This window comes from Felis catus, chromosome D3 (genome assembly GCF_018350175.1).
Source record: "Felis catus isolate Fca126 chromosome D3, F.catus_Fca126_mat1.0, whole genome shotgun sequence".
NCBI lineage: Eukaryota > Metazoa > Chordata > Mammalia > Carnivora > Felidae > Felis > Felis catus.
The window spans coordinates 7099322-7112037 of record NC_058379.1 but is presented as its reverse complement, the minus strand read 5'-3'; the positions used below and the strand labels follow the sequence as shown (position 1 = coordinate 7112037).

Here is a 12716-nt window from a genome sequence, read left to right as displayed (position 1 = left end):
TCAGGTTTTTATGAGAATTAAATGAGATAATTCACATAAGGCTACTAGTACCCTTAGTTAAGGACTCAGTGGTCTCCATAACTCTTAGTAATCTGGATTACCTTTTGGTCATCTAAGTGTTAGCTTCTTTACTGTTTACTCCTGGGCCAAATGAGACTTAACCCTTTTCAATAACAGTCTATTGCCTGCAGTCTAGAAAGTCATCCACAGGCATTATTTTGCTTCAAGTTGCTTAATGTAGCATTTCTAAATTACAGCTTGTTTACAAGGTGAAATCAAATGATATATTAGAGAGACTAGCCTTGAGTTCGGCGGACACCAGCGAGCAGACTAAATGGCAAAAACTCGTAGATGAAGCTAAGGAAAATCTACATAAAATCCAGGTGTGTTTTCCCTGTCATGTATGAGAGTATTCGGATTGATAGATTGAATATTTGGTTGCCTCATTATGTCTGGTATTTCTGAACCAGGACGATGAATTTGTGGTGAATTACTGCTTGGAGGCTCAGTGGATAACCTATGAAACCACCCAGGAAATGCTAAATTATGCAAAAACAAGGGTAAGTTTTTATAACATTTGTACCTGATAGTTTGTCTCATGCAAGATAAACCGTCTCAAAAAAAAAGAATTGTGTCTCTATCATAGACCTGTTTTTTTTGTTTTTTTGTTTGTTTGTTTATTTAATGTTTATTTATTTTTGAGAGAGAGAGCCTGAGCAGGGGCAGAGAGAGAGGGAGACACAGAATCCCAAGGAGGCTCCATGTTGTCAGCACAGAGCCCTATGTGGGGCTCGAACTCACAGACCTTGAGATCATGACCTGAGTCGAAGTCAGACACTCAACCAACTGAGCCACCCAGGCGCCCCATCATAGACCTGTTTTTAAAGTGCCTTTTTACGCTGTAGTTTCCCCTCTGAACTTTGATCACCATTGCTAGTTTTATTCCTTAAAATTAAGGTGTAACACATGGGCAAAATGTTTTGAGTTGTTTTCATAAAATGCATTATTTTTTAAAGTATGTCATTTCTTTATTGTTCACGGTTCATCTCAGAGTTCAGTGCAATTTGATAATTTGTTTCCTTTCACAGAAAATCCATCTTTCATGAAAAAACTAATATAGCAGATACTCTAACTGTGTTTCTTATTGTTCATCTTAGCTTTTGAAAAAAGAAGATAAAACTGTTCCTGTCTATTCTGATGGCTTAAAAGAGGTAATTACATTGGACTTAATTTGAGGGCAAATATGCACCTTTACAATGTGTTTTTCAGTTCAAGATAGACCTATATTTTTTCAAGAGTGTTATTTTAACTCTTGTTTTCTTACTGAAAAATGGGAATAATAGTACTTACAGGGTTACTTTGGAATCAGATGAATTAATTTATATAAATCATTTTGTGTAGTGCCTGGCACCTGTTCAGCACACAAATAAATGTAAACTGTGATGGTGATTATCAGAGTACAAAAGTATAATCCAGCTGGATTTTACCATAAGGCATTTATAAACCACTGGGAAAATTAATTAATTTTGAAGGGCACCTATAGTCAGTGTGCAAATGCCTTCTCTTTTGCAGTTTTATTGCATTTAATGTGATTGGAAGTGTTTCCATTAGTCCACATTGTTTTTGTTTTGTGTTACATAAATGCAGTCCTATTTATGGGAATTGACCAATAATATAGGATGAAATGGGCATGTGTGTAAGACTTCTGAAACAGAATGCCTAATTTTTGGTGTTTTTAATTGTTATTGCTTGCAACTTTCAGATTATCAGATTATTTCTATTTAGGTACTAAGGGCTCATGCAAAATTGACTACTTTTTATGGAGCATTTGGACCAGAAAAATTCAGGTGAAAAATTCCTCATTTTTCATTTTTAGATTATGAATTAGGTTTTAGTTTAGAGTGTCATAAAAGATACAGTATTGCTTTGACTGAATGTGTTTCTGGGAATTGAGTGATGGAAAATACTATTTTCCTGATGAGTTTTAGATACTCTTCTGCACCATCTTTGGAAAACTGATAAATTTGAAAGGTGGGGCACCTGGGTGGCTCAGTTGGCTACGCATCTGACTTCGGCTCAGGTCATGATCTCACAGTTCATGAGTTCAAGCCCTGCATTGGGCTCTGTGCTGACAGCTCAGAGCCTGGAGCCTGCTTCAGATTCTGTGCCTCCCTCTCTCTCTGCCCCACCCCTACTTGCACTCTGTCTCTCAAAAATGAATAAACATTAAAAATTTTTTTTAAATTTGGAAGGCAAATTTAAATGCATATACCTTTGCCCTAGCAATTTCACTTCTGGCAATTGATTCTGTTAGATATACTAACACGTACACCAAGAGTAGCATTATTTACATGTATGAGGTATACCTTAAAGATAAAACAAGTTACGGGGCACCTGGGTGGCTCAGTTGGTTAAATGTAACTCAGTTTCGGCTCAGGTCATGATATCACAGTTCGTGAGTTCAAGCCCTGCATTGGGCTCCCTTCTAACAATGCAGAGCCTGCTTGGGATTCTTTCTCTCCCCCTCTCTCAACCCTCCCCAGCTCAAGCTTGAGCTCTCTCTTAAAATAAATAAACTTTAAAAAATTTTTAAAAGAAGACAACAACAAAGAGAAGTTTTATTGTTTTCCTTATGGCTAGTCAATCTCCCTTTCCCTGCTAATTGCAATATTATGCTAACAATCTGGCATGTATTTGTCTGTCTCTGGACTTTGTATTTGGTTGATTTTATATTCTTTATTCACCAGTATGAAATAGTCTTGATTAATGTAACTTTAGAATGTCCTATTATCTGGTAGACTAACCCTACTGTACTTTCCTTTTCAGAATTTGGGGGGGCCATTTTCTCATGTTTGTTTTTCTGTATGATGTTTGGAATGAGAATCAGCTTACCCAGTTTAAAGAAATCTTATTGGGATTTTAAGTTTTTATTTATTTTTATCTTTTATTGGGAATGTGCTGAATCTAAGATCAATTTGGGGAGAACCAGCATCTTTACAGTATTGAATCTTCCTATTTAAGGACAGTATGTGTCTTCCTACTCATTCTGTTCTTTTTTTATGTTCACAGCAGTATCTATTCAGTTGCTTTCATACAGATTTTGTACACTTTTTGTTAATTTTAAATTGTTTTCTACTGTTATAAATGGGATGTTTCATCATATTTTTGAAAGACATGAAAAGCTATTGATTTTTTTAAATTGCTTTTTAACCAGATACTTTATCAAATTCCTTTATTATTCATAATGTTTCAGTTGATCTAATTTTTTCCAAGTATGTAATTGTATATTCAAATAATGATAATTTTGCCTCACTTTTTCTCTACGTAATCTCATCAGTGCATATAGAGCAGTATTAAATATAGTGGTAATAGGTATCCTTCTCTTGTAACTGGCATTTATGGGAATCCTTATTTTGTTTTACAATTAAGCATGATATAGGCTTTTAGTGTGTTTCTCTTTTTATCATTTTAAGAATTTTAAGGAGGGGCGCATGGGTGGCTCAGTCGGTTAAGCGGCCGACTTCGGCTCGGGTCATGATCTCGCGGTTCGTGTGTTCAAACCCCGCGTCATGCTCTGTGCTGATGGCTCAGAGCCTGGAGGCTATTTCGGATTCTCTGTCTCCTTCTCTCTCTGACCCTCCCCCGTTCATGCTCTGTCTCTCTCTGTCTCAAAAATAAATAAACATTAAAAAAAAAAAAAGAATTTTAAGGAAACATTCATCATCTATTTCTGAGCCTTTTGAGAGATAGAATGCACATGAGCAGGGAGGGGCAGAGACAGAGGGAGACCCAGAATCCCAAGCAGGCTCCATGTTGTCAGCACAGAGCCTGATGTGGGGCTTGAACTCATGAACCGTGAAATCATGACCTGAGCCGAAATCAAAAGTCGGATACTCAACCAACTGAGCCACCCAGGCACCCTATTTCTGAGCTTTAATCAGGACTGAGTTGGTCATACATTACTGGTTATAGCCAAAGACTAGAAATAACCTAAATGTTCAACTATGGGGGACTAGTTAAATAAAGCATAGTAAATCCATGTCATGGAATAATACGTAGTCCTTAAAAAGAATAACATTTATGTGTGCTAATTTGGTATAAGCACCAACTTAATGTAAAATGAATTTTTCAAAGAACAGATAATATATAGAAAATTCTGATTTATTTTAAAACGTAAAATGGGGCACCTGGGTGGCTCAGTCGGTTAACCATCCAACTTTGGCTCAGGTCATGATCTCATGGCTTGTAGATTAGAGCCCTGCATCGGGCTCTGTGCTGACAGCTTGGAGCCTGGAGCCTGCTTAGGATTCTGTGTTTCCCTCTCTCTCTGCCCCTCCCCTGCTCACTCTCTGTCCTTCTCTCTCAAAAACAAATAAACATTAAAAAAAAATTTTTTTAATACTTAAAATAATTGCTTGTTATGTAGTGATTATCTCAGGAAGGACCTAGAAGAAGAGATATGGCTTTTGGAGAAGATGACAGGAGCTCTACAGGTCTGAGATAAGAAGAAAACATGCTTTTCACTGTATAATCTTTGGAACTTTTTTTAACTTTGAGGAAAAAACTAAAATGTCTAATGGTTTCTCCTTGCAATATATAACTTTAATTTTTTTTTTAAACCACTAATTTTTTTCCTCTCTGACTTTGCAGTGGTAGTTCTTGGATTGAATTTCTGAATAATGAAGATGACCTTAAGGATATCTTTTTACAGCTAAGAGAAGGAAACCTTGTTTGTGCACAGTACCTTTGGCTTCGACATCGGGTAATATGTTTTGCATTTTGTCCTTAGTGGCTTTATGGCTCCTGGGATAGGTGATTGAATCCGTTGTCTTCACATGGATGAGAAGGGTCACAGGTGTGAGTGGGTAATGGAATGTTTGATGAAAGTATCCTGATGATATTAAATTAGAGGTAAAGATACCTTAGAAACATATTTTATCTCATCATTCAAATCTAATTAACTCCTAAACTTAGTTCAAAAGGCAACATTTTGGGGCATCTGGCTGGCTGTGTGGGTAGAGCATGTGACTCTTGATCCTTGGGTTTGTGAGTTCGAACCCCATGTTGAGTATAGAGGTTACTTAACAAGATCTTTAAAAAAAAAAAAAAGGTAACGTTTTATTACATGATTTATTGATGGGCTTTCTTAAGTAGTGTTGGTGGAGAGGGTGTTCCTGTTGCAGCTCAGATTGTGGGAAAGGATTGCCCATTAACACTGCTGCTCTGAATCCCTTCAATGTTGACAGATATACTTAGGTGCCAAAAGTGGTATCTTGGTGTGACGTCAATAATGGACACGTTGCTTGTTAGGATTTGTACTTTGACCTGCTGCTAAATTTTCCTTTCCCTGCCAGTTTCTCTCCACTTAATTTGTTAGTTGGTACTTGTTGCCATGAAAGCTCGTGGAGTTTGTGGCTGCCGGTGACTCACTGGTATAGAGCAAATCACCCTTGGTGCTTATAATTAAATCAGTACATTATTTCATAACAAGTCTTTTCCATTTTGGGAGGCTGTCACTTTAAATCTGTCTGAGAGGTCTTAATTTCTCACCCTGTATAATTTAGGCAAACTTTGAAAACAGATTTGATGTGAAAATGCTTGAGAACTTGCTCAACTCAATTTCTACACCAGTCTCTTTGCAAAAGCTTTGTCCATGGCTTAAAAATGATGTGATCCCATTTGTGAGAAGGGCTGTACCTGAAGGGCAGGTGAGTTACCTTTAGTATTTCCATTCTGGATCGTCCAAGTCCAGTCTTTGCCTTATGTCATAGTAAATTACACTAACACCAGTTAGTTCTTTACTGTCTCTGTTGAAAGATTACCAAGGGGGGTTTTAAATTATTCCAGTGATTGTCTGCCGAGTGTTTTATTTTTAAGTAATATGTCTGTTTCAGAAAATTCTGGCAAAATGGTTGGAACAAGCAGCCAGAAACCTTGAATTAACTGATAAGGTAATACCAGTATAATTTACACTGAACAGACATTTCAAACACTCCCAGTGGCTTACAACATCATGTTGCATGGCTTCTGTTACTCTTCACAGGCAAACTGGCCAGAAAATGGACTTCAACTGGCAGAAGTCTTTTTTACAGCAGAAAAACCAAATGAGTTGGTGTTGGTGTCCTGTTGGCAATGGATTTCCTTGGTATGATCTGGATAATGAATTTTTAGTAGTAAAGCACTCAAATTATATTAAAGAGTTTGTCTACGTGTACTTAGAAATACATCCATTTCTTAAATTTTCTGTTTATGAGTTTTTCTTTCATGCAGTTTTAAAATAAAAAAAGAAAATTTTTCTTTTTTTTCTTTCTGATTCTCCTGTCACAGCTTCAGCCTATTTTAATGCTCTGTTTTTCTCTGTTGATCAAACCAAATGGGAAACAGTAGATAAACATATTCCTAAGTAGTACAATTGGGATTTTCTGCATTGGTAGCATTTCATAGTCCTTTAAAAGAATGAAATTTATTAATGCATTAGGATTAGTTTTCAAAGACTTACTTAAACCAACAAACCACTCCCTGTTCTGATTGCATTTCTTAGATTTCTAATAGCCATTATGGCTTAAGTACCAGTGAATTTTTTTAAAGATGAAACTGAAAAAAATTCTGGGTCTTTTTTGACTGAAAAAAATAGCAGTGCTAGAAAGGGAACTAAGCTCAGAAATGCTGATGTTATGTTTGATGTTAATTTGAGGTTCATGAACTGAATAATTTGGCTTCTGAATTTTTAATTTCTTTTTCCCCTTAAGTTTCTAAAAACTAGAAAGCATTCATAAGTTTGTTGGGGTACCATAAATTCATTTATAAACTAATATGTGAGACATCCCCTTACAATTTCAACTTGGAAGTATTAAGGACTTAAGTACCAGAAGGTATGACTTTATATAAGGTCATAATATGCATTATGAAATTGCATTGATTCCTTAAATTTCTAAATTTATCAAAATACATACTGAACTTCCTCCTTTCTGACACAGCAGATTCTTGCCAGTAATTGTACTTACTGATTATATACTGTTAAAAATTAAATGGGAATTTTTTCTATGCATTTCAAGTATATTGATATATGTACATTTAATATATGATGTATATTGATCATTATAACAGATTTTTCCGTAGAAGAGATTTTTCTCTTGCTTATAAAATACTACTTTTGTCTTTTCTCTGTTGTCTTTTATCAATAGTGAAAATTGTGTTCTTGTATATAAGTTTAGGAAATGTTACAATTTTATATCTGATCTTGATCTGTATAGAGGGGATATTGAGGGCCATCTAAATGATGTTTTTATACTTAAGTATAAAAATATAACACTAACATTCAGGGGTGGCTCAGTCGGTGGAGCGTGTGCTCTTGATCTCTGGGTTGTAGGTTCAACCCCATGTTGAGTGTAGAGATTGCTTAAAAACTAAAATCTTAAAACAAAATAAAAATAAAACATTTAAAAAAATTACACTAACATTGAAGTTTTTCTGTGTATTTTTTTTGAGAGGGAAAATTGCTTTTAGATTTCTGTTGGATTCTGATCTGTCAATTTGTACTAGTGTATGAGTTAAAATTCTACAAAATTTAAACGTATTAGGTGCAGATTTCCTCTTAAGACCATAATCATGGCCAATTCTTATTTTATATGAAATAATTCTTTTTTTTTAAGTTTATTTATTTATTTTGAGAGAGACAGAGACACCACAAGTGGGGAGGGGCAGAGAGAGAGAGAGAGAGAGAGAGAGAGAGAGGGAGAGAGAATCCCAAGCAGACTCCACATGGCCAGTGCAGAGCCCAGTGTGGGGCTCAAACCACGAAGCCATAAGATTATGACCTGAGCCAAAACCAAGAGTCAGACACTTAACCGACTGAGGTACCCAGGCACTCCTTATCTGAAATAATTCTGACTTTTTGTATATTTCCTTCTCACACTTCTGTTTTAGAAGGATTATCAAAACACAGAGGAAGTATGTCAGTTAAGGACTTTGGTAAATAACTTGCAGGAGTTGATCACATTGCATAGGAAATACAACTGCAAACTGGCCCTCTCTGATTTTGAGAAGGTAAAAGTCTAGACTTATCAGAAGTATTATTAGTTTTTAATCACAGCCACTATGGCTAGAGCTTGCATCTATACCATCTTTCTTTTGGCATCCAGGAGAATGCAACCACCATTGTGTTCCGGATGTTTGATAAAGTGTTAGCCCCAGAGCTGATTCCTTCCATCTTAGAGAAGTTTATAAGAGTTTACATGAGGGAACATGGCTTGCAAGAGGAGGAACTTCTCCTGCTCTACATAGAGGTAACTTCTTTAGATCTAGTCTTTTTTCCTTGCCTCTGTGCAATGTGTCATTATATTAAACATTTAACCTTTAAGAAATGTCATACTTTACCATTAGGATTTATGCAGCATGTTGTATTGGCAAGGTTATGTGGGATAACTGCCACTGATTGATGGTAACCTTGGGCAAAATGGGATAATATAATTAATTATTCCTCCAAATTGTTATTGTGAAATAATAGGAGCATAAGCTCAACAAATGTTAGCAATTATTTTCACACATTAATAAGCTGCAATAATCTTATTTGTAAATTCTTCAAGAACGTTTCCTTCTTAAGTTTTCTGTACCATATAAAACTAAAGGCCAAGGCTTTGGCAATTTTGTCTTTCTCGAGTATTGTTTAACATTCATGGCTAAGTAGTTTTTGTTTTTGTTTTTTTTTCATGTCCATAAAAGCTATTTATCTCTGTGTTTTACTTTTTGTGTATGTGAGAGTTTTAAATAAAAAAATATATATGTTTATCCCCTTTGAGGATTTATTGAAGAGATGTAGCTCAAAGTCCACCTCACTCTTTGAAACTGCGTGGGAAGCAAAAGCCATGGCAGTAATAGGATGTTTATCTGACACAGATGTAAGTACGTCGTGACCATGCAGATTTTCCTTTTGAGCGTTGCATCTTGTCTTAAAACTTATTCTCTAATCACAAAAGCAACACATATTTGTTTAAAAAATTTTTTTCAGGGCGCCTGGGTGGCTCAGTCGGTTAAGCGGCCGACTTCGGCTCAGGTCATGATCTCGCGGTCCGTGAGTTCGAGCCCCGCGTCGGGCTCTGTGCTGACAGCTCAGAGCCTGGAGCCTGTTTCAGATTCTGTGTCTCCCTCTCTCTGACCCTCCCCCGTTCATGCTCTGTCTCTCTCTGTCTCAAAAATAAATCAACGTTAAAAAAAAAAAAATTAAAAAATAAATAAATAAATAAAAATAAAAAATTTTTTTCTTTAATGTGTATTTATTTTTGAGAGACAAAGACAGAGCATGAGTGAGGGAGGGGCAGAGAGAGGAAGACACAGAATCCGAAGCAGGTTCCAGGCTCTGAGCTCTCAGCATAGAGCCCAATGCAGGGCTCAAACTCCCAAACCATGAGATCATGACCTGAGCCAAAGTTGGACGCTTAACCAACTGAGCCACCCAGGTGCCCTGCAACACAATATTTGCTAAAGAGAATTTGTGAGGTTTGGAAAAAGAATTAAAAAAAAAAAAAGAAAAAAAAACCCAAAATTCCATTTTCTTTAATTATAAAAAGTAAAAACTTTCTCATCCCGTTTTTAGAAGAACTATCGTGGATGATGGGATGCATATATTTCTAGGCTTTTCTATGATAATACAAACATGGAAACATTTTTTTTTTGAAACATTTTTTATTTTGACTTCTCACTGTTACTGGACACCATCATAAAAATATGAATAAAATCCTGAAAAATATTTTTAAACGGAGACTAGAGTCTGTAGGAATAGAGGTATATGATTTAACTTTCAGCAGAGAAAATATTTTTCTGAGTTTTTCTAAATAATAAAATTGTACTTTATGTGTGAAAACTGGAAGAAATATGTATTTTTGCAATCAGAGGGAATATTCTCAGAGTACCGCACAGTGGATATAAGACATCTACTATAGATTAGACAGTGTCATTAATTTGCCTGAGACATAAATCTGAGGCCTTTTCATGATTGGTGTGTGTGTATCTTTGTAGCTCATATTTGATGCTGTGCTTAAGATCATGTACGCTGCGGTGGTTCCCTGGAGCGTGGCTGTGGAGCAGCTGGTGAGACAGCATTTAGAGATGGACCATCCCAAGTAAGATGACAGTCTCCCAAATAGTTGTTTTGGTGTTGGATAAACCTCATATTTTCACTTGACATCTATTTATGGTTTTCTTTCCTTTACTGTGTCCCTTATTATTTCATTAAAAAAATACAATCCATGTTAATATCAACAATTTTCTTTTAGGGTCAAGTTATTGCAGGAAAGTTATAAACTAATGGAGATGAAAAAACTTTTACGAGGTTATGGAATAAGGGAGGTGAATCTCTTAAACAAGGAAATCATGGTAAGTACAATAGTTGAAGAGTCTTTTAACTCCTCTGTTCCATGTTGAAAGCAACTTGGAAAATGTAACGAGGACTTTATATTCTTAAAAGCTCATAGGGCTAGGTTCCTCACTACTTTCCTTTCGTTAGACAGAATGTGAGTAGGATCTTCAGGGGTATCTGGCTGGCTCAGTCAGTGGAGCATGTCACTCTTGACCTAAGGGTTGTAAGTTTGAACCTCATGTTATGTGTAGAAATTACTTAAAAAAATAAAAGAAGACCTTTTCAAAAGGAGTGTATCAGATCATCAAGTTGTACACCTGAAGTATACGCAACGTTTATTTGTCACATATACCCCAATAAAGCTGGGCAATGGGGAAGAAGGTAGACAGGACTGTCATAAAATTCAGAATATAAATCATGTTTTAATTTTTCACACAGCTTTGTTTTTTGCTGCTTGATTTTAATTTGATGAGTACTTTGCCCTTACGAACAAAGGATTTCTGGGTTCTCTGAGATTTCATGATGAAGAAAGTATATATTGTATATTGTCTCTGTTTCAGAGGGTGGTCAGATATATTCTCAAACAAGATGTTCCATCTTCTTTAGAAGATGCTTTGAAGGTGGCCCAAGCATATATGTTACCTGATGATGAAATTTATAGTCTAAAGATTATTGACCTGATGGATAGAGAACAGGTATGAGTTTTATATTATCCTTTCTTAGATTTCTTTGTCAACTAAATCTGTAAAAGCTCATATCAATCAAATTATCTGACTAGATTAGCACAAAAGAAAGTTACAGCAAGATGAAAATATTGGATTTCATTGGATTGGCCGCATTTTTCATAACTGTAGGTTCTTTAAAAAGTATTTAGTGACTGGCTCTTGGGCTTTCATACTATTTGGTTGTTATGAAACATAGACTCATGTTTTATATACGCTGTAGGACCCTTTGATTCCAGAGTAGGATTTTTTTTTTTTTTTTGTATTTTAAGTGTCTTTATTTTGATATAATTCGATAACCATGAGCATACTTAAGAGTCACAACATACAAAGGTTTGTATTTTAATTTTATCTTTTTGTTTGCTGTTGTCAAAACCAGAATTAGCAAATTTTTTAAAACATCAGACTATATTCTATTTTTTTAAATGACATCTTTTCACCTTTAAGTAGAAAAGGAAGAGGTAAGTCCAAACTTTCCAAACTGTCCTTTGCACTTTTCTTCCTTTCAAACACTGTTAAAGGGTGAAGACTGTGTGCTTCTGTTGAGGTCTTTGCCTCCTGTTCAAGCAGAGAAAACTGCAGAACGGGTAATCGTATGGGCACGACTGGCATTACAAGAAGAACCAGATGATTCTAAAGAGGTGAGATTTTCACTAAATAAAATATAGATAAATCCAATATTTATGGATATTAATCAACAGGATAGAAAAGATGGATAAACAAAATATGAATATCTGCTCTTCTCATTGCTAGAATGTTCTAATGTAAAAATCCCTGTGTAAATTCACTACATAGAAAAGAACCACATGTGGCTGCCTCGGAGCAGTGGGTTGAGCCCACACTGAATAATCAAGGATCTACAAACCAGGATTAATTGAACTAGTTGTTGTACACAAAAGGGTTTTCCATAAAGCCATGCAATATAAAGTATTTTGTGTTGTATAGGACGTAGTCATTACTATCAAATAATGTCAGCCACAGAACCCATGTAAATCTCAATAATCTTAGAATGTTGAACTTAGGAACAATTTTAAAAGAGCCACTTCACTTCTTGCGAGAGATGAGGAACCAAATACCTAATTTTTTCAGGACAGTTGAGGGTTTTTTTTTACCGTTTATCCCACATCCTGTGTCAGCAGTCCACTTTAGTAATTTTTTACCTTTAGGGAAATAAGTTTGGTTATTTTGGTATCTAATATTTGTTATACTGTTATAATGCTGGGGGCTTAGGTTAAATAGGTCAAATGAATTGTCCACTTTCCTCTTCGCAACAACATTCTGAGATGGGTCCTGTTGTCGGCTCCTTATAGATTAAGTTCAGAAACTAACATTTTAAGATGAGTGACTTTCCCGGCGTTATTAGAAAGTGGCAGAACCTCACCTCAAACCATCTGATACCAAAGTCTGTGTTCTTACCCACCAGCTCGGACTGCGCCCCAGAGTGGAAATACTTGAGTACTTTTTGTGGACCTTGCACTTGCTAAGCATTTCACATACATCATGTCTTCAATTAAAGCTTTTCCTCCTTTGATTTTTCTTGTCTTTTTGTTTGTTTGTATCTTTTTCAGTCCTTTTTTTTTAATGTTTATTTTCTTTTTTTTAATTTTTTTTTTTAACATTTATTTATTTTTGAGACAGAG

General features: G+C 35.6%; 1 protein-coding gene across 4 annotated transcripts in view; it reads left to right on the top strand.

Moving 5' to 3' along the window:
• Positions 1-12716, top strand: part of KNTC1 (kinetochore associated 1) — a 73265-nt gene that overhangs the window by 20032 nt on the left and 40517 nt on the right. For all 4 annotated transcript variants that reach the window (XM_045041125.1, XM_006938420.5, XM_045041123.1 and 1 more), the window contains 15 exons: positions 258-383; positions 471-560; positions 1158-1211; positions 1786-1847; positions 4651-4762; positions 5565-5708; positions 5895-5951; positions 6044-6145; positions 7927-8046; positions 8142-8285; positions 8799-8897; positions 10015-10118; positions 10272-10371; positions 10915-11049; positions 11598-11717. In XM_045041125.1, coding sequence (XP_044897060.1) covers positions 258-383; positions 471-560; positions 1158-1211; positions 1786-1847; positions 4651-4762; positions 5565-5708; positions 5895-5951; positions 6044-6145; positions 7927-8046; positions 8142-8285; positions 8799-8897; positions 10015-10118; positions 10272-10371; positions 10915-11049; positions 11598-11717 — 1569 coding nt within the window. The remainder of the gene's footprint in view (positions 1-257; positions 384-470; positions 561-1157; positions 1212-1785; positions 1848-4650; positions 4763-5564; positions 5709-5894; positions 5952-6043; positions 6146-7926; positions 8047-8141; positions 8286-8798; positions 8898-10014; positions 10119-10271; positions 10372-10914; positions 11050-11597; positions 11718-12716) is intronic.